Source organism: Lotus japonicus, chromosome 6 (genome assembly GCF_012489685.1).
Source record: "Lotus japonicus ecotype B-129 chromosome 6, LjGifu_v1.2".
NCBI classification, from domain to species: Eukaryota; Viridiplantae; Streptophyta; class Magnoliopsida; order Fabales; family Fabaceae; genus Lotus; species Lotus japonicus.
The window spans coordinates 55,988,241-56,012,804 of NC_080046.1; the positions used below are offsets into that span (position 1 = coordinate 55,988,241).

General features: G+C 36.1%; 3 protein-coding genes across 4 annotated transcripts; all 3 read left to right on the plus strand.

Annotated features, from left to right (window-relative positions):
* The first annotated feature begins 278 nt into the window (after positions 1–278).
* Positions 279–11,347, plus strand: LOC130722183 (cysteine-tryptophan domain-containing zinc finger protein 3-like). 2 transcript variants are annotated; one of them, XM_057572832.1, is made up of 11 exons: positions 282–896; positions 1,720–1,792; positions 1,892–2,019; positions 2,143–2,541; positions 2,624–3,894; positions 4,113–4,558; positions 4,670–6,567; positions 6,673–6,830; positions 7,781–7,941; positions 8,686–8,843; positions 10,716–11,347. In XM_057572832.1, the coding sequence occupies exons 1-11, from the start codon at positions 801–803 to the stop codon at positions 10,935–10,937; spliced, it is 5,010 nt and encodes a 1,669-aa protein (XP_057428815.1). In that variant the 5' UTR covers positions 282–800; the 3' UTR covers positions 10,938–11,347. The 2 variants fall into 2 exon arrangements, with proteins under 2 accessions (XP_057428816.1, XP_057428815.1); XM_057572833.1 differs by lacking the exons at positions 8,686–8,843; positions 10,716–11,347 and having other exon boundaries at positions 279–896; positions 6,673–6,850; positions 7,781–7,918.
* Positions 11,348–15,036: 3,689 nt separating this feature from the next.
* Positions 15,037–18,462, plus strand: LOC130724304 (protein SRG1). The gene is made up of 5 exons (XM_057575501.1): positions 15,037–15,390; positions 15,892–16,231; positions 16,547–16,794; positions 17,106–17,433; positions 17,948–18,462. Exons 2-5 carry the CDS (start codon positions 15,968–15,970, stop codon positions 18,206–18,208), a joined length of 1,101 nt encoding a protein of 366 aa, XP_057431484.1. The 5' UTR covers positions 15,037–15,390; positions 15,892–15,967; the 3' UTR covers positions 18,209–18,462.
* A 4,483-nt stretch (positions 18,463–22,945) lies between these two features.
* LOC130725606 (S-protein homolog 5-like) lies at positions 22,946–23,371 on the plus strand. Its single transcript, XM_057576821.1, has one exon. It carries the CDS (start codon positions 22,946–22,948, stop codon positions 23,369–23,371), a length of 426 nt encoding a protein of 141 aa, XP_057432804.1.
* The last annotated feature ends 1,193 nt before the right edge of the window (positions 23,372–24,564 follow it).

Here is a 24,564-nt window from a genome sequence, read left to right on the forward strand (position 1 = left end):
GGTTGTTTATTTTTCCTATTCAACAAAAAAATAATTAATATATAAAAATGTAATGAAATTATATCATGTACGCGAAGCTAATGCACGCGCGGATTGCGTGGCGCGAATTGGCGCCGAGTCTCATGTCCTATAACGAAATTTGGTTTCCTTCCGAATTTAATTCTACCCCTATTGGTTACGGACTTGTTAGCCCCGTAGTTCGGTCGTTTATTTTTCCTATTAAAAAAAAATTAATAGGAAATTTTGGTAGACAAGAAGGGAGTTGAAGGAAAAAATGTGTTGTATTAGAATTGAGACACCAAAAGCCCAGCTATTGTTTGCTGTGCGCGCACAACAAAATATAGAGAGCGAAGTGAAAACATTTGGAATCCGTTTTGAACTCGCCGTCAAACTCATTCCACTCACTCACTGATCGCTTTCGCCGATCTCCACCGTCTCAAATTGTGTTGGTTCAACCCACAAATTGTTTTTTTTAATGCAAGTAATGTAATGATTTTCATTCTGGTATGCTTCAACATCAATGAAGGGTTGTTGTTGTCATATGGCATGATCACACTGCATTTCAGAGGATTTCCTTTCTGGGTTTTTAAGGTTTTCTTGTTTGGTTTTCTGGGTCGGTGTTCTTTTTTCCTTCCTACAATTGTTTTTGTTTTTTTTTTATCTGGGTTTTTTTGGGCCAATTTTTTTTTGGGGGCTTTGATTGAGTGATGCTGGACTTCAGGGAAGGTATAAAGGTGAAGGGGTTACTGTTTGGGCTCTGGGGTTTAGCCTAGGGCTTGTTGTTTTGGTGGGTGGTGGAGATGGAAGAGAATACTGAGCTTGAGGAAGGAGAGGCTTGCTATCATGATGATGATGATGATAAAGGCATCAATTACCTTGATTCTCTGTCTTACTTTGTAAGGACTTACTTGAATCTAGTTTTAACCAATTCAGAATTTTCCCATTTGAATTTGCTTTGGTTTATGGCTTGGATTGGATGATCAATATAATTTTGTTCAGTGTATTGTCATTTGAACATGGCCTATCAATGTATGATTGTTGTTGATTCATGTGGTATAATAGGTAATGGAAAAGTAAGAGAATTTCTCATAATTAAGCTTGTTAAGGAGGGACTAAATCATTATAATACAAGCTGAAGACAACTGGTAGCTATTGGGCTTCATATTTGTTAATACATTGTTTGTTAGTGGCAAAGAAATTCAGCCTGAATGAAGTGATGTATCTAGTTTCTCGTGAACTGACTAGCCTAGTGAATCAACCCTTGGAAACTGCCAATGCGTGTTATGAATGGATTTTGTCTGGCTAATGATGCTTTAGATGCTTATGTTTCATCACGAATGAAAAGCGTGGTTTGCAAGTTACCAAATAACTGTATCTACTCACGTTTCATCATTAACTAGGAAATAAATTTATGTGCTGCATCATTTTTCTTGTGCAAAATGATTTGACCCGTGTTGATCTTGTAGATACTTTTCAGATTTTTTATTCTATGTTCTTGTGCATTTGCATTTTGGCATCTGAGTAGGTTGGTGTCCACAAATCAAATAATTGGACTAATTATGATTCTTAAATATTTGTTGATCTTCATGGTGCATTCTATTACTACGCTTCAATTCCTAGTGATTATTGTTGATCATGCCATTGTTTCTTGGAAACTCCCTTGTTTAAATCTTATCATGAAAATATTAGGACTGATAAGTTGAATCTTTTTTCCTGAAGGACGAGAAGATTCAACATTTGCTGGGCCATTTTAAGAAGGACTTTGAAGCTGGTCTGTCTGCTCAGAATTTGGGTAAGTGGCATAACAAGTGTTATAGCTTGTCATGAGAAATGATAGAGCAGTGTTTGCATCCCCAAGGTGATGTTATCAGATATGAATGATATTTTTCAGGTCCAAGGTTTGGTGACTATGGTTCCTTTCTACCTACCTATGAACGCTCTCCTTGTATACCGTCTCATCCAAAGACTCCACAAAGAAACCACCGCTCACCAAAACCTCCTATCAAACTCCACAAGGAGGTATTACTATTTTTTTAGTTGTTTATTTTACTGTTTGATTGGATGGTAAAAAATGCGGCCAACATTAGTCAACATAGAAGGAATGCAGTTTAATTGAGAACTGTATGTTATGTTGTTATACAGGCTGCGTCTCATAACAGAAAAGAACCTTCAGATGTGCCTCCTTTTGCGAGGCTCGGAAATGCTTCCCATAATTCGCATTCCTTTCATGATGCAATAGCACCTTCAGTAGATGACTCAGTGAAGAGCAACGGAGGAATTTCTTCCAATGATGTAGCTGGAAGGTTCACTTTGAAAGACGATTCTAGAGCAAAGACCGGAAACTCAGCTGAGCAAAGAACACTGAAGTTCCGAATCAAAATGAACTCCAATATATTAGTGAAAAAAAATGCAGAAATTTATAGTGGCCTTGGGCTTGATGACTCTCCATCTTCCTCAATGGGGAATAGCCCTGCGGAAAGTGAAGGCATTCTACCTGTATCTCAACAGAAAGCTGAAGATTCTCCAACCAGCATTATTCAGGTAAGTGACCTTTTTCTATTCATACACTGTTCAATTCAATTAGAAAGTTTAAATTGCTTACTTTTTTATTTTAATGATATAGGTTATGACTTCTTTAACTGTCCCTGGGGGTGTTCTAATATCACCTCTACATGAAAGTTTGCTCAACTTGATAAAAACTGAAAAAGTTATTGAAGACATCAGACGTATGTCCTCTCTTAATGGTCATGAAGAACCTTGTTCCATGTCTACTGATGAATCGGATTCTCTTGTTGGGAATGGGCATTTGAAGAAGAGGACAGTGAGACAACATGAAAAGCGGTTGGAATTGAAGCATATGAATGACACTCTCTCTGAGAATGATATCACATTGCATATGAGGAAAAGGTTAGGAAATAGAACACCAGATTGTAAGGACTTTTTCTCTAATGATTTGAAATCGACACCTTTGTCAAGTTCAATTTGTGATGCTGGTGAAACTGCTAAAGTCACAGCCAAAGCTTCTGCAGTCTCCAAGGAGGTTAATGAGAACAGGGTGCAAGGCAGAATAGTTTCTGTTGAAGCATTGAAGGAGTCGTCATTGGAATCTGTATCTGGTCAGGATTTTGAGAAGATTGAAAAGCAAAATGCAGGAAATGGTTTTATGAAAAGTGTTTTAGAAGAGAAACTGGAAAATTCCCACAAGGACATGTCTGCTGACCCTAAGAATAATGACAAGGGTAATCCTTACATGGTGTCCAAAAAGGTTGAGCGTGATGCAGTAATTTGTAAGATAGATAAAAAGCATGAGACTCATCAGAAGGTAAAGGCTGTATCTGAGGGGAAGAATAAATCAAAAGTTTATCAGAGTCCTAGAAAATCTGAGGCTGTTGCAAGAAAAGATGGCCTTGGTGGTGCTAATAATGCACTGACAACTGATAAAGGGAGTGCTGGCTTGGACACTATTAGTAGAAGTAAAATGAATAAAACAAAGTCTCCGAAGGATAGTAAGGTCGGAGATATTAACAAAGATTCATTGAAAGGACACAAATCAGAAAGGAAAGTTGTTGGTCCTCATGGTAATAATGCAATAAAAAATATTAACATTAATAATGAAAAACAGAGTGCATTTAGGTCTAAAGGAAAGGAAAGACCAAATGGCAATAAAATGGTCAACCAGTTGCTTACTGGGCCATGCATAAAAGATGCTTCAGGTTTATTTCCTATGGTTGAAAATAACCCTGCTCCTGAGACGATTCCATCGGTAGCTGCACCCCTAGTTATTGCAGAAGATTGGGTTGCTTGTGACAATTGCGAGAAGTGGAGGCTTCTACCTACTGGTTTAAAGCCCGAGCAGCTTCCAGAGAAATGGTTGTGTAGTATGCTAAATTGGCTGTAAGTTGATTGCTCAATTTAATTTTTTTGGAATTATGCATGATCATATTATGTTAGGTACACACTTAGTATGATGCTGTATTGTAACTAATACTTTAGGACTATCGTGAATGGTGTATCAATCATATTATATTACATTTTTTTTTCCCTCCATGTATGCATACATTTGCGCTCTATGTTTTACTGGCGCCTCATTGTTATTCTGAATTTGTTTTTAGGCCTGGGATGAATTCTTGTGATATCAGTGAGGATGAGACAACTAAGGCAGTTCAAGCGTTTTATCAATTGCCAATTTCTGAGTGTCAAAATAACATGCAAACCCATGCCACTGGAACTGCAATTGGAGTGAGCTCTGCTGATTCTTTGCAATTTGGCCTGAATCACAAGAAGTCCAGCTCTGATGTATTGCCTGACGGAGTAAAGAAGAAGCACGTCGTTAAGGAAAAGACAATGTCAGGAATCAATAATGACGTGCTTCAGTTCTCAAACTCTGCCAAGATAAATGCTCAAGTGTCTGGAAACAATAGAAGTTTGAATGACATGAATCAGCAACCTGCAGACTCAAACCCAATGAAGAAGATGGGTTCTAAACAGTCTAGCAGGTTTAACAATATTGTAGAGGAGAAACATGTGCCTAAACAGAACGATAAGCAAGTAAATGGAGGTACCTCATTCATTTTAGAGATTTTTGTTTCAGATTGTAATTTTTTATTTGTGAATGAGCAATTATAGATATTCATATTTAAACATGTTAAGGTTGTGCTCACATGTGCAGGTGACAGAAAACACATTAAATTGAAACGGAAGATGGATGCTGATCATTATGGATTGGGAACTCCTAAGAAATCAAAAACTGAAAATGTTTGCTATGCTGATGAAAAATTGGATCCTAGCATTGGCCTTGAGAAAGTGGGTCTATCTGCAAGAAATGGTGGTTTACCAGCACAAGCTAGTGGGAAGGATATGAGAAAATATGATGAGTACTGTTCATCTCTGGATGTACAGGACAGATTACTAGTCCCTGTAAAGAAAGAGGGAGATCAAGCTCAGGTTTCGTCAGGTGGTGGGTCCTTGGATGTGAAGAACAGCCGCAAAAATGATGGTCTAATGAAGAAAAGGAAAGTGCAGGACTGGTTGGATGATGAGAAGCATAACACCTCTCACTCCTTGCATGCTGATAAGCAGTGTGGTGAAGAGGGAAATGCAAGTAAATTTAGGAAGGAAAAGAAGCATAAAATTTTGAATGAAGAGGTACGATCAGTAATTGAAGGTGATGATAATTTGACAAAAGTTGGGATGAGGCAAGTTTGCCTATTAGACAATAGGGACCAATTTGGGACAGAAGTAAGATATGTCGATAAAGGCCACCAACCAAGGAAGCATAGAAAAAATATTGCATCTCATCGAGCTTTGGATGGTATGGATCCACTGGGCAAGAATTTGGGTTCTAGACAGCTTTCATTGGCAGAGACTTCAAGCTCTTCTAAGGTTTCTGGGTCTCTTAAAGCTAAAACCAACTTTGATGATGTGAGAGGTTCACCTGTGGAATCTGTTTCCTCATCACCTTCTAGGGCCTGTAACTTGAATAAGCGTATTTTGGCAGTAGGGGGCATTTCAGTGAAGGATGATGCTACAAAAGGTGGTTTCTCTTCAGTAGGTTCCAGGAGAAGCATGGATTGTAGGGAGGGAAAGCTATCAATAAAATTGAAGAAGGACCGAGTTTCATATAACTCACATCCTGGATCTCACAAATTATCTTCAATAGAGTACCAGGTTGAGGAAGCTAAAGGCAAAGCCACAGTCCAAGCTAAAACTTCTTCTGAAATTAAGTATAATCATTTGCTTAAAGATGGTGTTCCAATTGAACAACATGGAGATGATGCCAATGACATGCATCACGAGGAGAAAGTAAATGAGGACAACCAGGAAAATGATTTTTCTTGGCAGAAATCTGATAAGAATACTTCATTGCACAACATGGAAAAGAACGAAAGATCTGCTTCTCAGGTTGTTACAGATAAGATGAAGGCTTCAGGTTCGGAGAATTGTCATTCCAAAAATGGCAGGAGGTATGATTCAGCAGTTGACCCAAGTTATCATGCATCTGGTCCCGAGACAAGAAATGATGCTAAATACTGCTCTTTGAAGTCTAGATGCGGGACTGACAATATTCTTAAGAAGAGTTCTTTAAGACACGGGTCAACGGAAACTTCAAAGCAAACTGTGCTGAAGCAAAGAGACTTTGAGAATTCTGTTCTGAAGATGGATACTCAATGTAGCACTGATAAAAAGACCATCTCCCAGCAGAACCTGACTCAGGATGGTGACGAAGAAAGCAAAGCTCATGTATGCACAGAATCTAGAGATGGGAAATCCATAGTTCTCTCATCTGCTGCGGGTCAAATCAAAAGGGAAACTCACGTGTGTTCTAGAACTCTAATGGGAGATAACTCTAATGCCAATGCAGATGTGTCTGGCAACGGTGGTGTGACCAGGTTAAAGAGAAATTCTGCTGATGTTAGCAGCAATCTTTTAGTTAATTGTAGTTCCGTAAATTTTGCACCTGAACAACAACTCACTGTATCAAGTCCTCTGGGAGCAAATTCTAGCCAAACTGCTGGTGACACCCTGGATGAGGCCATAAAACTAAAAGATAGAGCAGATCATTACAAGGTTAATTGATCATTTGAGAATTTTTTACTTTAACATCTTTTGTTTGGATCTAGGACCTCTCTTTTTCTAACTGATGGTGTAATACTGTTTATTTTTATTTTGTAGAACTCTGGGTTTAATTTTGAAAGCAATGAGACTTATTTTCAAGCTGGTTTGAAGTTTCTGCACGGAGCATCTCGATTAGAAAGTTGTCACAGTGAGAGTAGCAAGCATGGGGAGATGAATCATATGCAAATTTATGTTACTGCAGCCAAACTTTTAAAGTAAGTTAAAACATTAGAAGGTAAAGTTATTATTTTTTCTGATCTTAGATCATTATTCAGCTATTGGTCGAAATACATTTTGAGAGAAGAGAAGTTTGAGACAAGTAATTTGGTTGTGAAAAATAAGACTGGAAGTGAGTCAAGCCAGTTTATGAGCCTCATTGCATCTTAGTTTATTTACTATTTTTTTTTTAATAATTGATTTATGTCAAAAACCATAGATTTTTGTAAGTTATAAATTTGAGCCTAACTCATTAGCCTAAAATATTCAATTAATATAAGGTTCAATATTAGCTTGTGAAGCTTGAGCAGCTCGAGTTTAAGGTGAGACATGTTTGAGCTGCGAAAATAGGCTCAATTTCTTATTGAGCCAACCTTGATTGAGGCCTAACTCAGTTATGGATGGAAGCAGTTAAATTGAACACGATAACAAGAGTTGAACCTTTTTGTGATTTATATTTTTCCTATTTAATGTTTGTAGTGAAATGTCTCACTTTTCCCACTGCAGGCTGCTTTTGAAGGAGGTTTTAGGATTCTGTTTTGGTACACAGTATGATTTTTAAAATATAGGGCTGCAATAGCTCTGCAATTACCTAAAGCATAAAGCTAAATTGTGTGCTTGTCCTTGTCTGTACCATAAACATGATTCTATCTTGTTTCTTTTCCCCCGTGTGGGGGGAGGCGGTCTTGTTTATCATTAGGGAATGCAAAAGATAATCACCATCTTCAACCAACACTTCCCAAAGGATTTCCTGCCCTGATGAATTGAAGCTTTTTTGTGTGGTTGTTTTGTGCTGTAATGGTCTTACCATTTTTATGCTTGTTTAGACAATTTTTGTATAAAAACTTTGCCATTAAATTACATTAGAAGTTTGATGGACTATTATATTTGTCTTGAGCTATTCATGTTAGCTAGTCTTAAATCATACAATCCCTTGAAATGTTTTCAGATCTTGTGCCCATGAATATGAAAGTCGCCAAGAAATGGCAACAGCTGCTTTGGCATATAAATGCATGGAGGTGGCATACATGAGAGTGGTTTATTGCAAACATTCTAGTATAAATAGAGATCGACATGAGTTGCAAACAACTCTTCAAATGATTTCTCAAGGTAATGAAACATAATTTTGATGCAAGTTGCCTTCTTGATACTTGCATATTTCTTCTAGCAATTAATAAATTTAGTGCACTACATGTACAAATGCTAATGAAGAGAGTGGAAAGCTAATTATTAATGAATTAGGTTCTTTTATTTTCTAAAAGACTTATATATCGATTTTATCCAAAATAATTAAAAAATGATGTTATTTTTTGTTTTCAATGAAGTAGTGCTCATGTTATCTTCTGTTTTTGCTGTTTGGGGATTTAATGAGATAAGGTAATGAAGTGTGTTGGATACAACATCTATGGTTCTTAACCTAACAACATAAGCTTTTGGGATAGTTGAATCATGACTATGTGTTAGAGCCTCTATGACCAAGTGGTTAGGAGTTAATGGGGTAAGGTAATGGTGTGTTCATATATGGTTCTTTACCTAACAACATAAACTTTTGGGATCGTTGAGTCATGACATGGTGCTAGAGCCTTTATGACAAAGTGGTCAAGAATTTGATCCTTGCTACCTCCATTCTTCTGATAAAAATGGGAATATGAGCATAAAGTAAAACGGGCCAATGCCATTTCATTTGTCCATGTTTCAAGCCCAAAAGTCTTACTTAGTGGGGTTTGTTAGATATCAGACCAGTCACTATCTTTCATTTAATAGCTTAAGCTTTTATGGCAGTTGTTTGATAGATGTATGCCTCGTTAAGTGATCCAAATTAATAATATCTCTGTATTTTTACTCTATTTTTAGGTGAATCTCCTTCATCTTCAGCATCCGATGTTGATAACTTCAACATTCAGGCGGCAGTTGATAAGACTGCTTTGCCCAGGGTTACTAATGCTCATGTTGTTGGTAACCAAGTCATATCTGCTCAAACTCGTCCAAGCCTGGTCAAGCTTCTTGATTTTGTAAGTTTTATTGTGGATAAACCTTGTATTTTATTTGAAAGGTTATCTAGATTAAGAAAAATTCTAACTTATTTTTCATTAAAAATAGTCAAAATGACCCAGAGTTGACTTAATAGGACTAGGACCCAAAACATCAGAATGGAACTAAGCATGGATATACGGTAGTGCTAATTCGACATTGGTTAGAGAGTTGGTAGAGGTCGTTGGACCTGCACATGAAGCCAATCACCCGCCATTAACTCTGGTCCTTTAGAAAAACAAATCTTTACTGAAAGGAAATAAATGGTCAAGAGTGCAAGTCAAACATATAATAGAGGGTAAATTAAATGGGGAACCTAGAACATATATTACAAAGTCGAAAAACAAGGAAGGAAGAGGTTGGATAATGGATAGTACCCACCCCTCAGACTGTGTATGGAAACCATTTGCCAAGGTAACTGTGAGTAGATAAGTAGAGGTTGGAAGTTTTGAGAATAAAGGATTGTTGCTAGAGATGTGATATGTGGCACCAAAATCCCGAATCAAGGGACCATGCGAGGGAGACTTAGAGATGCAAGCAAATGAATTATTAGTATGTACAAAGGCAGTGGAACCCGAGGCTTGACGCTGCTCAAACCACTAAAATAGATTAGCATACACCGCAAGTGGTGCAGTGTGACTCAGGGTTGGGGTTCTGTAAACTACTTCAAAAATCATTTATGTTAATTGACGTGGCATCAGGACTGGTGGAAGGGTCATGGGAGTATCCGGAAGCCATGGGTTGCAGTGGGTTTTGCTAAAACAGTGCTGAACAGCCTTACAAGCAACTGAACAAGGGTCACTAGACCCAAAATGGAAGAAGTGAGAAATAAATGGGGATAAGAACGTCACTAGTTAAGTGACATGAAGAGATGCTGAAGAAGGCCGATGGCGCTTCGCCACTGGCTACAGATCTGGGCCAAGCGTGCATGAGGACGTGGGCGGTCGGTGATGATGGGTCTGCAGACAAACAACTGATATGGAGGTGGTATCGTTGGTGGGGTTGCCGACAGAAAAAAATGTCAGATTACGAAGATGCTGGCTGTGAAAAGAAGGGGCCTGGACCTGCCAGAGTGAACATCACAGTTCAGAGGATGGGAAACCAGAATGGGGAGACAATTTCTGGAAAAGATTTTACACTGATGGGTAGTGGGTCCATATCATGTAATCACGAATTAGATTTGCCTCTTGTCAGGCTCTAGATACCATGTTAAGAAAGATAAACGAGAAAGCATATGATTAAATCCATGTTTTTGAATTAAACACTGGGGAATATTATATACTATAAATAATAGGTGTCTTAAATACAGGGATCAGAAGTTACCCTAATTACTGTAATTACATGATAATATACAATATATGATCAGCCTAACTATTTACATTATTTTCAACTCGTTTGTCCTGAAGTCCCACGGAACTCTTGGTGGTGGGTTGATCTAAGGGTTTATTGATAGAAAATAATAGTCGAAATAGTGATCCTGTCATAGATAGAATGTTTGAAAATCAATATGAAAGCCAACTGTTTTTGCTATGCAAGAGAAGTTCAGATTGATCCTTAGACAATTTTCTATTCCATACAAGATCTTGGCTTATGCCTGAAGAAAGCTATAGGAATTATTTTGTTATATAGCTGGTAGCATTGTATGTTATACCGGAAATTTCACTGAGAATTTTTTAGTATTGCTTAGTTACTTCAAGCTGTAGTATTGCTTCTTCTTTTTTCACCCTAATAACAAGCAGTTAGCTTATATAGTTACTGAGTTTCATGTAAATGTAGATATCGAATCTTTCAAATTTATTATATGTTCAAAAATCTTTATGGGAAGTTGGGTTAATTTTTTTGTGATATTGCAGACGCAGTATATGCATTTTGCAATGGAGGCTTCTAGAAAATGTGAAAGCACCTTCGCAGCTGCTAGTAATGTGATAATGGAAGAGGCACGGAAGAGGGACTGTATAACTTGTATTAGGAAGATTATTGATTTCAGCTTCCAGGATGTAGATGAGCTTATACGTCTGGTTTGGAATGCAGCAAAAGCCATAAGTCATGCTGGCCTTGGTGGTGCTAGAGATTAACTTCATCCTGTATATAATGTATTTTTTTGGTTTTACTTCTCTGAGATGGATTTGTGAAAGGAAGGAGATAGAGTATAATCTGCTAAGATGGCAGGTTGCGCGATCTGTTATGTACATTTGTACAAAATGTGATTGGTTAGAAAATTTTGTAACCTATTTTAATCATTAAGGTTCTTCTTAGCAGGGGTACACAACTCACCCTTAATTTTATGGGTCAGAAAGAGGGAAAGGGTTCCTGGTTATAAGTTAGACACCAGATGGATATTATGTTAGTTCAGTGCTACATTCTTTGCTCCAATGAGTTGGAGCCCTAGAAAAGAGAATATAGAATATGGAAATGTTAGGCAACCATTTTTTAGGGCTATGATGAATACTGATCTAGTTATGATAGGTATATTGTTAATGACAAACTCTTCTTTTGTGTTTATCATATCAAAGTTTTGAATGAAAAGAAATCCTAGTTGAAATTTTCCTTGTGTGTGTTATCAAGTGCAAATCGATGCTAAACTTCTCTTTCCAAAATATTTGCTTTATGTTAAGGTGGTTCCTCCATCTATGTCATGATGACCATATATTGTTAACATTTTGGATCTGGTTAACTGCTTGTAGAATATTAATAGCCTGCACTTAGATATTTGTACTTAATCAAGGTTTGCAAGATTTTTCTATTTAGTCTGGAGAACAAAACCTGTGGATTAGTAAGTAAAGCCACAATAGGATGCTCAAGATAAGCTCTCATAGGTAGCATCTCTTAGAAAGTATAGCATAACTTATTTGTATAGGGATAAAAGCAAACAAGGATCTAAATTTATTAAAAGTTCAGATTTATACTAAATATACCTAAATTTGATATAATACGAGTAAGAGAAAAACGGGTTTGGATCCTCTCATGTGTAAAAAAACTTGAGAGTGTCAAGTTTCATCATCTCACCATTAATTTTATTTTATTTTATTTTTCATTTATTATCTACACAAAAGTTAATGGTGAGATGGTAAAACTTGACACTCAAGTTTTTTTACACTTGAGAGGATCCCGGCTCGAGAAAAACTAAAAGATTTATGTAAAATTTGGATGAAGAATCTAACCTCATCTACTTTTTAGTTTTAGGTTTTGGAAAAAGAAAACAGATATTGGATATTGGAATATATGAATTCATACCCAAATTCCAATTAAAGTCACTTTTTGAATGTGATCTAGCTAGCCTATAGTGATTTTTTAAAGTCAAAAGATTCGAGTACTCAACTATCACTTGTGATTCAGAATCATTTATGTACAGTACATTATTTTCTTGAATGTTGATACGGATATAGGTATTGATACTATAAAACACAATCACTTGTTTTTTTATTTGAATATGTAGGAGCTATCATGCGAATTTCATAGGTCACATGTATTAGTTAGATCCTCCCAATTATTCAAGGTAGGCTTTGCATTAATGGTAAAAGTTTTGGCTACATTAGCAAAAGTGTGGATTCAAATCTCATTATTACGTTTTTAGCAAAAGGGAAAAGGTTCTCTCAAGTCTCAATTATTCACTCAACTTTCACTAGGGAGGAGGTTGCGAGTTCCTTCTAAGCAAAGGTGTTGTGGGTTAAATTTAGCAAAATCCTATTGTTGGTTTTGTTGAATATGCGCTAATTTTCACCTCCCTTATTATTATTTTTTTGGTTTCGTCCCTACTGCGCAACCCAACCGGACAGCCCCACGGTCAAGGGAAATGTATGCAGAGTCGACCCAAATGCAATGGAGATCACTCTAAATCAAGAGATAAGAAATAATTCTTATTGTTTATTATTCTATCCGTCTTCGAAAAAAAAGAAAAAAGAAAGGACTTATCCCCTAAAGACAAAGTCACTCTCCCATATCTCGGACTAGATAAATGCACTAAAGCAACATTGCTTATAAAAATTAGGTCACTAGACAATTAAGGTATGCACATTTTCTATCATGGAGTAAATGTATGCTCGATCATACATTGACTTGAGCGTCATAGCATCCCCTTTCGCAGGTAACCAAAGTTTGAAGCCAATCCATCAACCCAATCAAAACCTGAGCCAATCGTACGAGCGAAACCGGACAAAATAGAAGGCTTTTTTTTTTGGTTACAAAAATAGAAGGCTTTGATAAGTCATTTGCTCACATAGGAGAAAAAGTAAATGGTTCATTTGGAGGAGGAAGAGAAATCTGAAAGACCTTTACTGATCTTTTGTGTCCACTAGTGGTGAACTTATAAATAAGCCATATTCATTGCACCATCCAATTGTAGGAAACTGGTCTAAGGACAGTAAGAAAGTAAGTCGACATCTGCTTGGTCCTCTTTCACCAGTTCCATTATCTTCTAAAGATTCCAAGATCTTATATTTTCTATGGCAATATTTTCATTTCAATAGACAGTAGCCAGCAGCATGTGCTGAGTAACCATATCATTTGGACTTTAGTGGCAGAGTCCAGAAAATTCTTTGTTTGTTTTCATTTGTATCATTTGCCAAGACAAGAAAACTTGTGGGACTACATTTACAAGTTATGGATGTCTTTTCCAGGTTACAAACAGTGATGGCTAAGACATGTTGGAAGAAAAAGTAGAGGAGGATTTTATTGGAGAATCTGGGTATAAGGGAAGAAAAGGCACTTAGGATACCATGTCTCTGTAATTAGGATCATAATCTGAGTATAAGCAAAACTATACCTCTACTCAGATTAGATACTATATCTCTGTAATTATGATTATATTTATCAAATTAGGAATATAGGGTGACTTAGATGAGTTTCTCTTTCTCCTATAGGATTGAAGCAAGCATGGGAGGGTGGACAACAGCATCATGACAAATAACACTAGATTTGGTCTGCAGAATGGGGGCATTGTTTTTTTGGACAATTGAGAATGGCCCTACTACTAGTAGGCTAATACCACTCACATAAGTCTCAACATGTACCGTTAGTTATTTCCACTGTTCTTAATAAACTATAATACAAAAACCATGGTTCTTTTAACATGTTGTGGTTGATGATATCATGCATGTTAAAGTACCAGAAAGGAGGAAAAGGGCACTAAAGAACACAAGTTGGGGGAAAAAAGAGAGCAAATGCTGATGCCATACCAGTGTAGTGTGGTTGCTATTATATTACACAAATATCATGCAATTCATTCATTTGATTAATTAATTATCTCAATATGTTCATTACTAGAGGTAGGCAAGTTAGATCCATGTAAGGTGATGATACAAGTTCGAATCCCGTGAAAATCATCTATTGGGAGGGACTGCCACAGTTCCGAACGAGATTAGTCTTGCACTAAAAAGGGGTGGGACTGTGGGAGTGGGACAACCAAGTTAAAGACAAAAAAAAATGGCTCAGTTCATCATATAGGTTAACTACATTAAGGAATTATACTACCCTAGGAATTTGTATCTGCTGAATTTATTCTCTTTGTATATTGTATCATAATTGTGTATATATATATATATGTGCCATACAGCATAGTGTAAATTAAGCACTCAAGTATATTCGGTATTATTAAGCATGGAAACAGAGTTCAGCTTTTAAAATTGTAAAATTGTTGCACTAGCATCACTCAAAACTCAAAAGGAAAGGACGTGGTATCTGCTATACCACTTACCATGTGCACTTAAGTAGATATTTTTCTTTCTTTTGGTACAAGAAAAGGTATAATGGAAGTATGGAATTCTAGTCCCTGAAGATTCTCCAAATGAATTTGTCTAAGAGGTTTTGCTTTGCCTCCTATAAACTGAAGTGATTGGAAAATAATTTTACTAGTGTCTCAACTGATGGAGTCACCAAAAAAAGCACCAAATGCATATGTAGGCCATGATTTGAAAGCTAATTAGTCATCCATATTGTCATGTGGAAGTTGGGTATGATTTTTGGTAGCTTTTTCTCACTTCTCCAACAGCATTGGCCAAACTGCATTAAGTATACTTAGGCAAACTTCAATTCTAGGTTGAAGAGTTAAAGCATGTCACCAGTTTTATTGAGAGTTTGCATTATTATGTGTAGATCACTCAAAAGAGAGGATTGATAGCAATAAATACCAAACCTAAGCTTTTAAAACAAATTACTTCAATCCTTATGAACTAAACCAATTAAGGTATTTGAATTGATGCAAAACACCAAGAGTAGATATTCATTTTAGCTCTATTTATCATATTAGTCGAAATCGGGATTATGCCTTTAATCAGGGAGGTGGAGGAGCATCGTCAACAATGCAGTGGAGGAGAGAAGGGGGCTTGTGAACGTCAGTAAGGATGAGAAGGGGCCTGGTTGCCAAAAAAATTAGGGGTTTTGCAAACCGGATCACGTTTAGAAAGCGGTCAAACCCACGTCACATGGACCGGGCATAATCAGGATTAAGGTGCTGTTATGCGATTTAATCGCATGTAAGGTCAGATTTAGCCAGAAAAGGATTATGCAATAGATTTTAATCGCTCAGCTCAGGTGAATTTTAATCGCATAATCATAAGATTAAGGGATTAAATCAGGATTTAGACTACCATGCTCTAAATACATAGGTTTGGTCAGAAATCATATGTTCATAACACATTTTCATGTGACAGAATGAGCATATATTCTTTATTCAATGACCTACTTAATACTTTAATACCGTCCAAAGAAGTGTGGAAAAGGGATTCTCAACTCTAACTTTTAATTCTATTAAAATGTGCTTGATGAGTGACCCTTTTGACAGATATTTCAAAATTTTAATTGAAAGTAATGCTATGTACGTCACAATGTCACATTACAATTACTACTGCGCATGATTCACACATGACTTCATCTAACTTCTATGACATGAAAGGTAAAAACATTATTTCACACAGACTCATGATTCATATGTGTCTGTGTCTATTATGCAGAGTTATGACTTAGATTGCGTAGGCAGAACATTTAATTTTAAATATAAATGTCACAGTGGCCTAAATTCCACTATAAATACAGGCTTAGTTGAGATGGTGGAGATATAGTGTAATCAGTTTGTAGAAAATTTTTAAGTTCCAAGTTCTGTTCTGTTTCCATGGCTCCTGTACCTATTTCTACCCTCAATGTTGGACACATTGATGATGTCCAAGAACTGAGAAAAACTAAGCCAAAGACAATTCCTCAAAGATTTGTAAGAGACATGACAGAAAGACCAACACTTGATGACACTGCTCTTTCCTCACCACAGAGTGACCTGCCTGTCATTGATTTCTCTAAGCTTAGCAAAGGGAACAAAGAGGAAGTCCTCAGTGAACTTTGCAAGCTTGCAATTGCTTGTGAAGAGTGGGGATTTTTTCAGGTAAACACCACTTGGCTCTCACATTTTTTCTACTATTTGTTACCTGGATTTCACTCCTCTAAAGTGAGTGAGTCACTTCAAAGGGTAAAGTAAGTTATTAGAACCGTTAATCGAAAAATCAATGAGATTTAAAGAACACCATAGTTTGTTATACACGTGCGAGTATCTTATGACGATCATAATCGTTTATTGAGAAATCAACTTACTTTACCCTCTAAAGAGACGATAGCTTATATTTATTAACTTAACAAAGTTACATTGTTTTTTTATAAAACATGAGCTTTCATGGAAACTAATGGTTTGTGTGGTCATTAGGTAATCAATCATGAGATTGACCTCAATCTGTTGGAGAGCATAGAGAATATGAGCAGGGAGTTTTTCATGCAACCTTTGGAAGAAAAACAGAAATATCCAATGGCTCCAGGGACAGTCCAAGGGTATGGACAGGCTTTTGTTTTCTCAGAGGACCAGAAGCTGGACTGGTGCAACATGTTTGCTCTTGGAATTGAACCTCACTATGTTAGGAACCCAAATCTATGGCCAAAGAAGCCAGCAAGATTAAGGTAATGTATATATAATAATATTCCCACATAATTAAATTTGTTTACTACATTTTTTTCCTTAGTTATAATGCTGAAAGATGGTGAGCCATGTAGCTGAAACCATATAATGCATGGTTGGATACAGCTAGAACACCGCAGTGACTAAAATCATGGTGGACAGAAGCAACTTCATTTAGCTTTTACTTTTGTCCACCATGATTTTGGCTTTAACGTAGTTTTCTACAGTGTATTCAGCGTAGTTTTCTACCGTATATTCAAATATGCACAATGGGGAAATATTTAGTTGTTAAAATGCTTAAACACTTATGCAGTGAAACAATTGAAGAGTACTCTGAAGGAATCAGGAAACTTTGCCAGTATCTGCTAGAATACATAGCTTTAGGCCTGGGATTGAAAGGGGACGCATTTGAGAAAGTGTTTGGTGCAGCAGTGCAAGCCATAAGGATGAACTACTACCCACCATGTTCCAGGCCTGACCTTGTCTTGGGCCTGAGCCCCCATTCAGATGGAAGTGCCCTCACTGTGCTGCAGCAAGCAAAGGGAAGCCCAGTTGGGCTTCAAATACTAAAGAACAGCACATGGGTTCCTGTTCAGCCAATTCCAAATGCTCTTGTCATCAACATTGGAGACACATTAGAAGTAAGACCACTGCACTTTTCTCTTTTCCATTTCCTTTATTATTTTTCTTTTGTCAACATGAATTTGAGTTATGTAACAGGTGGCTCACTCTTTACAGAAAGTTCCACATTAACTAGAGATAGGTTAAATAAATCCTTACAATTATATCTCCTGAGCTAATTTTTGGGAGTAGAATTAGGCCTAAACCTGAATTCTAAGATGATATCATTATTGGGTCATCCATAAATGGATCATCCGCACAATTTAAGTCCTGCAAATTCACGCTCCAGATGTCCAGATCTAGGCGTGAATAGAGTGTGTTGAGAGATCCCACATTAACTACAGATATGATTTAATGAATCATTACATAGGGTAGAGAAATTATCTCATATGAGCTTGCTTTCGGGGTAGAGTTTGACCTGATCGGTATTCTAAGATTCTTTCCCATGATCCAAACTAATTCCATTGATTTCTCTCTTCTTTTTCATGTTTTCAGTTTTTTATTCTGGATTTGATTCTAATTTGAACTATGCAGGTTCTTACCAATGGAAAATACAGGAGTGTGGAGCACAGAGCTGTGGCTCATGAGGAGCAAGATAGGCTTTCAATTGTGACATTTTATGCTCCTAGCTATGAAGTGGAGCTTGGACCAATGCAAGAATTTTTTGATGAAAACCACCCATGCAAGTATAGAAGATACAACCATGGAGAGTACAGTAAACATTATGTGACAAACAAGTTACAAGGAAAAAAGACCCTGGACTTTGCCAAGATCCAAGTAGAAAATACAAACTAGGAAGTTTCACTTCACTTAGTTCCCCAACTAGCTAGAAGTACTATGATTAAACTATAAGTAGATATAAGAATCAACCACATAAACTGATAAAAGTATCAAGGTTAATCTTCTCAATTATTTTTTATTCAAAAGTAGGTAAAAATATTAGTTGGGTGATGTACAAGAGTGTGATTGTGGGCCACATACAGAAGACAGCTCACTGTTCTTATTCTATGCATGTATTTGCTTTTTCAATGGAAATTAAATTTGTGTCATCTCATGTTAATGGTGTTTGATTTAGCAAAGATGAATAGAAAAAGTAGTCATTATTGGGTTATGTAGATTTAACTTGTAACTCTGTTGATGTAAATTGGACCATTCGCTTTCAGGAATTATTGGTTTTAGTACTATTTTTATATCTAATTATTAGTACTAAATCTCACTTGCATTTATATAAAGAAAATGAAGCCTTTATATATTGTCCAAAGTAGTGGTTGGTCTAACATGAGTGAAATAAGTATTCATTGAAAGTAAAAGAAAACTCAGGCCTGCATTGATGTTTCTTACAAGGAGGAGATGGCAAAGTAGTGGCACATACATGATATGTGGAAAGTGATAGAATATGCATCCGACACATTTTTTGTGGGGAACTATGATAGTATTTAGTAGGCTTAATTCCATTTTGGGTCCCTGATCTTTCAAAAATGAGCGATTGGGGCCCCTCGTGTTTAAACGTAGCGGTCAGGCACCCCAACGTTTCAAAAACGTGCGTTCCAAGCCCTTCTGTTAAGTGTCGTTTGTTTGACCAAACGGAGCCAGTGACGTGGCTTTTCTTTTTCATTCTTAATTTCACTTTGGGCCCCTGATCTTTAAAAAATGAGCGATCGGGGCCCCCCGTGTTTAAACGTAGCGGTCAGGCACCCCAACGTTTCAAAAACGTGCGTTCCAAGCCCTTTTGTTAAGTGTCGTTTGTTTGACCAAACGAAGCCAGTGGCTTTTCTTTTTCATTTCAACATTATCTTTTTTACTCAAAAATTCCCCTCCCAATTCACAAACACGATTGTCCCCAATTTTCACCCTAATTTCATCCTAATTTAGCACGATAAGAGAGATTGAGAGGATAGAATTTGTGCGGCTGAATTCGGATGAAATTAGGGTAAAAATTGGGGCAATTGTGTTTGTGAATTGGAGGGTAATTTTTGGGTAAAAAAGATAATGTTAAAATGAAAAAGAAAAGCCACGTCACTGGTTCCGTTTGGTCAAACAAACGACACTTAACAGAAGGGCTTGAAACGCACGTTTTTGAAACGTTGGGGTGCTTGACCGCTACGTTTAAACACAGGGGGCCCCGATCGCTCATTTTTGAAAGATCAGAGGCCCAAAGTGGAATTAAGACGTCACTGGCTCCGTTTGGTCAAACAAACGACACTTAACAGAAGGGCTTGGAACGCACGTTTTTGAAACGTTGGGGTGTCTGACCGCTACGTTTAAACACGGGGGCCCCGATCGCTCATTTTTAAAAGATCAGGGGCCCAAAGTGGAGATAAGTCAATTTAGTATATGGAGAGAATGAAACAGAACATTGTATTCTATTCTATTCTATTTAGTTCAATCTTTTCAAATGAGACCAAAATATGCTATTTTACATCATACGTAGAACAGAACTGATATGCTCTGTTTCGCTCCAATTCATTCTAATCTTTCTACCAAATACTGCATTTATAAAGAATGTTAGACAATCAAGCTTAAGCTGCTAGTGTTATTGATGTGAGGGGCATATATCACGTTTATAGCATGAGAGGGAGGCATGGATACATTTTTAGGCTTAAATAAGTTTTTGGTCCCTAACCTTTACTAAATGCTTGGTTTTCGTCCCTCGCCGGAGCAAAGGTGGGCTTTAGCCCCTAACCTTTGCCAAAACGTTTGGTTTTGGTCCTTCCGGGTTGTGGCTTCTGGGTTGCGGTGGGGGTGGGGGTGGGGTGGTGCAATGGGTTTCTAATTTTGAACTTCTGGGATTTCGGTGATAAATTTCGGTGATAAACAGGCCTTGGAAGCTTCTCAACGATTTGAACCACATTGATTTTCTTATGATGGAAGTGAATTGTTTAGGGGTATTCCATATCTATAGAGAGGCTAATGGGGAAACAGATAAGCTGGCTAAGGAGGGATGCAATCGAATTTCAAATCTATGGGTGTGTTCAGAGACTTTGAGTTGATCCCTTCCTGTGTTTTCTCCTGATAAATATGATGGCATTTTCAATCTCTTGATGGTGAAAGTTGTTGTTCTGTTTGATGGACTGTTGCTCGTTCCAAGAGCTTTGATGGTGTCTCGTTTCTTACCTTCTTGATGGGGGTGTTAGGCATGTAGTTGTTAGTTTATGCTATCTGTTACTTTTTGCTTCTAGTTTTATGCCACTGGTTTAGATGGTCCTTTGTTTTTCTTTTCCTGTTTCTTGCCTGGGAACGGACTGGTTCTAGTCTTGTATTAAGGTTATTTCCTTTCTTCTTTTATTATAGGCTTAAATACTCTTTTGGTCCTTGAAATTGTAAAGGGAATCAAATCTGATCCCTGTAAAATTTTCGCATCAAATTGGGTCCCTGAATTTTTTTTTAATCTAATTAAGTCATTTTGCTCATTTTTGACTAGTCAACAGTTCTGTGGAAAGCCTAGTCAGCTAAGGATGGCCACATGCACTTTTTTCACATCAATTTTAGTCCCTTAAAAAATATTTTAATCAATTTTAGTCCTTGTTCTTCCACCTTCCTCTTCCACCTTCTTCCTCTTCCTCCATAACTCAAATTCTTAAACCTAGAAATTCAAAACCCTAAAAAAAGCTATATGTTTATCACATTCACCTTGTTCTTCCTTTTGAATTTATGTGATTTGAGTTATGGAGGAAGAGGAAGAAGGTGAAAGTGGAAGAACAGAAACTAAAATTGATTAAAATACTTTTTAAGGGACTAAAATTGATGTGAAAAAATCCACGTGGTCGTCCTTAGCTGACTAGGCTTGCCACTGGACTGTTGACCGGTCAAAATTGAGCAAAAGGAGTTAATTAGATTAAAAAAACAATTTTAGGGACCCAATTTGATGCGAAAATTTTACAAGGACCAGATTTGATTCCCTTTACAATTTCAAGGACCAAAAGGTTATTTAAGCCTTTATTATATATATCACTTTGATTCTGTGTTCCCGTTCTTGGTCCAAGTTTTGATTATAAAAATCTAACGATGAGTGGGTTTTGGATTTAAGTTTTGATTTTGATTTGGTGAAGAAGATAAAAGAATTGGGATGAAGATGATGAGGATAAATTTATTATTTTATGGATTTTTGTTTTTTAGGATTTTTCTGAGTTTTTTTAAAATTTAAATGAAAAAGAAAAAATAAATTTCACATGACCTCATTAATCCACGTGGCCATGCCACATGGGCCGCCGGAGCTCCGGTGTTGACCCAAATCTCCGGAGGGACCAAAACCAAACGTTTTGGCAAAGGTTAGGGACTAAAGCCCACCTTTGCTCCGACGAGAGACGAAAACCAAACATTTAGTAAAGGTTAGGGACCAAAAACTTATTTAAGCCTTTTTTATAACCACATTGGATGTGGAATTAACCACAGTAGTTTTTTTTATATAAGTCATGAAATATATATTGAACAATAATACAAGAGGTACTTTAACTCAATACAAATAGTAGGGAAATGAGAGTTAAAAGATAAGCAATAGAGTCATTTAGTTAAGGATACATCTTTTACTCAAAACCGTAAGACATTGTTGCGTGTATGAGTCATTTCACTTATAAATTATTCATCGCTCACATTTTTATTCAATGTGAGACTTCTTTATTTTCATTTTTATTACTTATTCACTCTTGAAGGACTTCTAACAATTTGGTAATAGTCATATGAATAATTTTATATTATTATTTCTAATATGCCTCTTCATGCCATAGTCTGTTTAGGCATGAAGCACTAGGTCATAAAGGTTCTAATACAAAGTAAGACAACTAATTATTGTAAAAGTGTAAGTAGTTGAGTAAGAGTCACATAAATAATTTTATATTATTATTTCTAACATTAAATTACACAAAATAAGATAAAATTTGATAAATATATTATAAATTACTTTTTCATATTCTAAGAAAGAAGATGAGGGGAAAAAGAGAAACAAAAGAATAATTACTTTTTTTTTGGTCAAAGAATAATTACTAAAAAAGAGATGTTGTTTGAGTTCTTACTCTTCAAAGAGATGGGGTGGGTTTCTTAGCCTTTCTTCTGCTAGTTTTGCTAGGCTTTATTGTCCGTCTATTTGTAGCTTTGGTGGGAGTGGCGGGTTGTAGCTTTGGTGGACGTGGGGTGGCCTTGGGCTCTCAAGTTTTTTTATTTGGCTTTGTTTGTTTTTTGAATCCCCTTTAAAAATGGTGAATATCGTGTATATCTCCTAATCTTTTTATTAATACATTTTTACCATACATACGAAAAATTAATAAAGAAAGTCAAAGTCACATTCTTTTACCTTATTTTACAATAAAATATTAAACAAAACAACAATCAATATGAAACTTTTTGACCATTCCTTTGGCAAGTTGTAAAGCTTCCAAATATGGGTAAAGATTTTAGGAAGTGATATCATAAAATTAAATTCAGGATAAGAATGATGGTAAACTTTTTTTGACCGTGGCTTTTATATAAATTGCAAGGTTTTATAGAATGTGGGGAGTGAAAATAGGAGATATGAGAGCTTGGTTTCTTACCTCAAACATGTCGAAGGCCTTAGTTACCGTTGCTATATTGGTGATTATTGCAGCAGCAAACATGCTTATAGTTCCTGTGCAGGCTCAACAAGGTGGTGGTGACAAGCCAATTTTAATTCCAACAACCGTGACTGTTGAAAATCATATTGGTCAATCTGTTAATGTCCATTGTTGGTCATCAGAAGATGATGTTGGCCAACATAACTTAGGCGACGGACAAAATTTTTCTTGGTCCTTCAAAGTTAACTTTTGGGAGACTACTAAGTTTGTATGCACTCTGAAATGGAATAACATGGAAAAAACCGTAACGATTTATCGGGCTAGAGATGATAAGCCCCTGTGCGCACGAAAGTGCCTTCAACATATTAGACCAGATGGACTCTATTTTTACCACGAGTACGAAGTGAAATTGGAGAAAAGATATACATGGTAATGCCTTGCCCAAAAACTTGAAGTTAATTTTCACCTTCTGAAGTGAAATATATAAAATAAATTAAGAATAACTCCCTTCCTTAATATATATGATACATGTAATGTTTTATATTTTTTGCAGAGAATATTCCCTATATTTCATATTTTGATAGTATTTTTCATATTTTGATTTGTTTAGAACAATGGTTGTCGATCACCTCTTAGCTAAACAAATGTTAAGGTATAAAAGGAGAGAATTAGAAAGATAAAATTAGTAAAATCAACCTAGCTCACGATGTACATTAGTATTGGTTCAATCAATTTTAAATTTTAAGTCAATAGACGAAGGCACTGCGTTGCACACATGTTAACTAGCTCACGAGTTTGCAGACCATCTTACTCAAATTTCATCCTCCTCCTCCTTAATTATTCAACTATCCAAATTAAATAAAAATATTTATAAACTTAAAAATATACTTGAGTTTTTCATTATTGATAATATTAAGAATTAAAATTAATTAATAATAAAATTGTTTTTAATAATTAATTTAGATAAAATAGTTTTAAAATTAAAAAATGTCGCTATAAGGTATTTACTAATGACTATAACGTATGTGTGTACAATTTGAAAAAATTTAAACTATGCAATAATGACAAATATTAAGAATTAAAATAAATTAATATATTTATTAATAAATAAGTTAGATAAAATAGTTTCAAAATTAGAAAATGTCACTATAAGGTATTTACTATTAACTATAATGTGTGTGTGCATTATTTAAAAAAATATTCTTAAATATGTGTTGATTTACTATATATTAGTAAAAATGACTTGTGGAAGCATAACAACGAAAAATAATTATGACTAAAGTTGAATAAATTTAAATTTAGTAAATGATAATTTACGCTCTTGAAACTATAATGTATTATAGTTCTAAAAGCTATAATTTTTTAATAAATAATTTAGTTAAACGTTCCTCAATGTGTGTTTGAAATCATGCGCTCTTTTTCTTTCACTAGGTTTTCTCAATAGAATTTTTCCTGGTAAGGTTTTATTGAAACATGATTTCTTTAATCTATCTCGAAGGAGGTGGTGGGTGGTGGGCTATTTTACTAGTAGGAGGATCATTGCTATTGCTTTGTAATAGTTGCTACCTTTGGATCTCTTTTTCCTTCTCTTTTCCTAAATCCTACTTGTATTGGGTTGAAGTACTC

Bases quoted from the DNA above. Each gene is read 5' to 3' on its own strand.
- LOC130725606 (XM_057576821.1), top strand. From the start codon at position 22,946: ATGTCGAAGGCCTTAGTTACCGTTGCTATATTGGTGATTATTGCAGCA.
- LOC130724304 (XM_057575501.1), top strand. From the start codon at position 15,968: ATGGCTCCTGTACCTATTTCTACCCTCAATGTTGGACACATTGATGAT. The intron at 16,232-16,546 runs GTAAACACCACT...TGTGGTCATTAG, and splicing joins AAGAGTGGGGATTTTTTCAG to GTAATCAATCATGAGATTGA. The intron at 16,795-17,105 runs GTAATGTATATA...ACACTTATGCAG, and splicing joins AAGAAGCCAGCAAGATTAAG to TGAAACAATTGAAGAGTACT.
- LOC130722183 (XM_057572832.1), top strand. From the start codon at position 801: ATGGAAGAGAATACTGAGCTTGAGGAAGGAGAGGCTTGCTATCATGAT. The intron at 7,942-8,685 runs GTAATGAAACAT...CTCTATTTTTAG, and splicing joins TCTTCAAATGATTTCTCAAG to GTGAATCTCCTTCATCTTCA. The intron at 8,844-10,715 runs GTAAGTTTTATT...GTGATATTGCAG, and splicing joins TGGTCAAGCTTCTTGATTTT to ACGCAGTATATGCATTTTGC.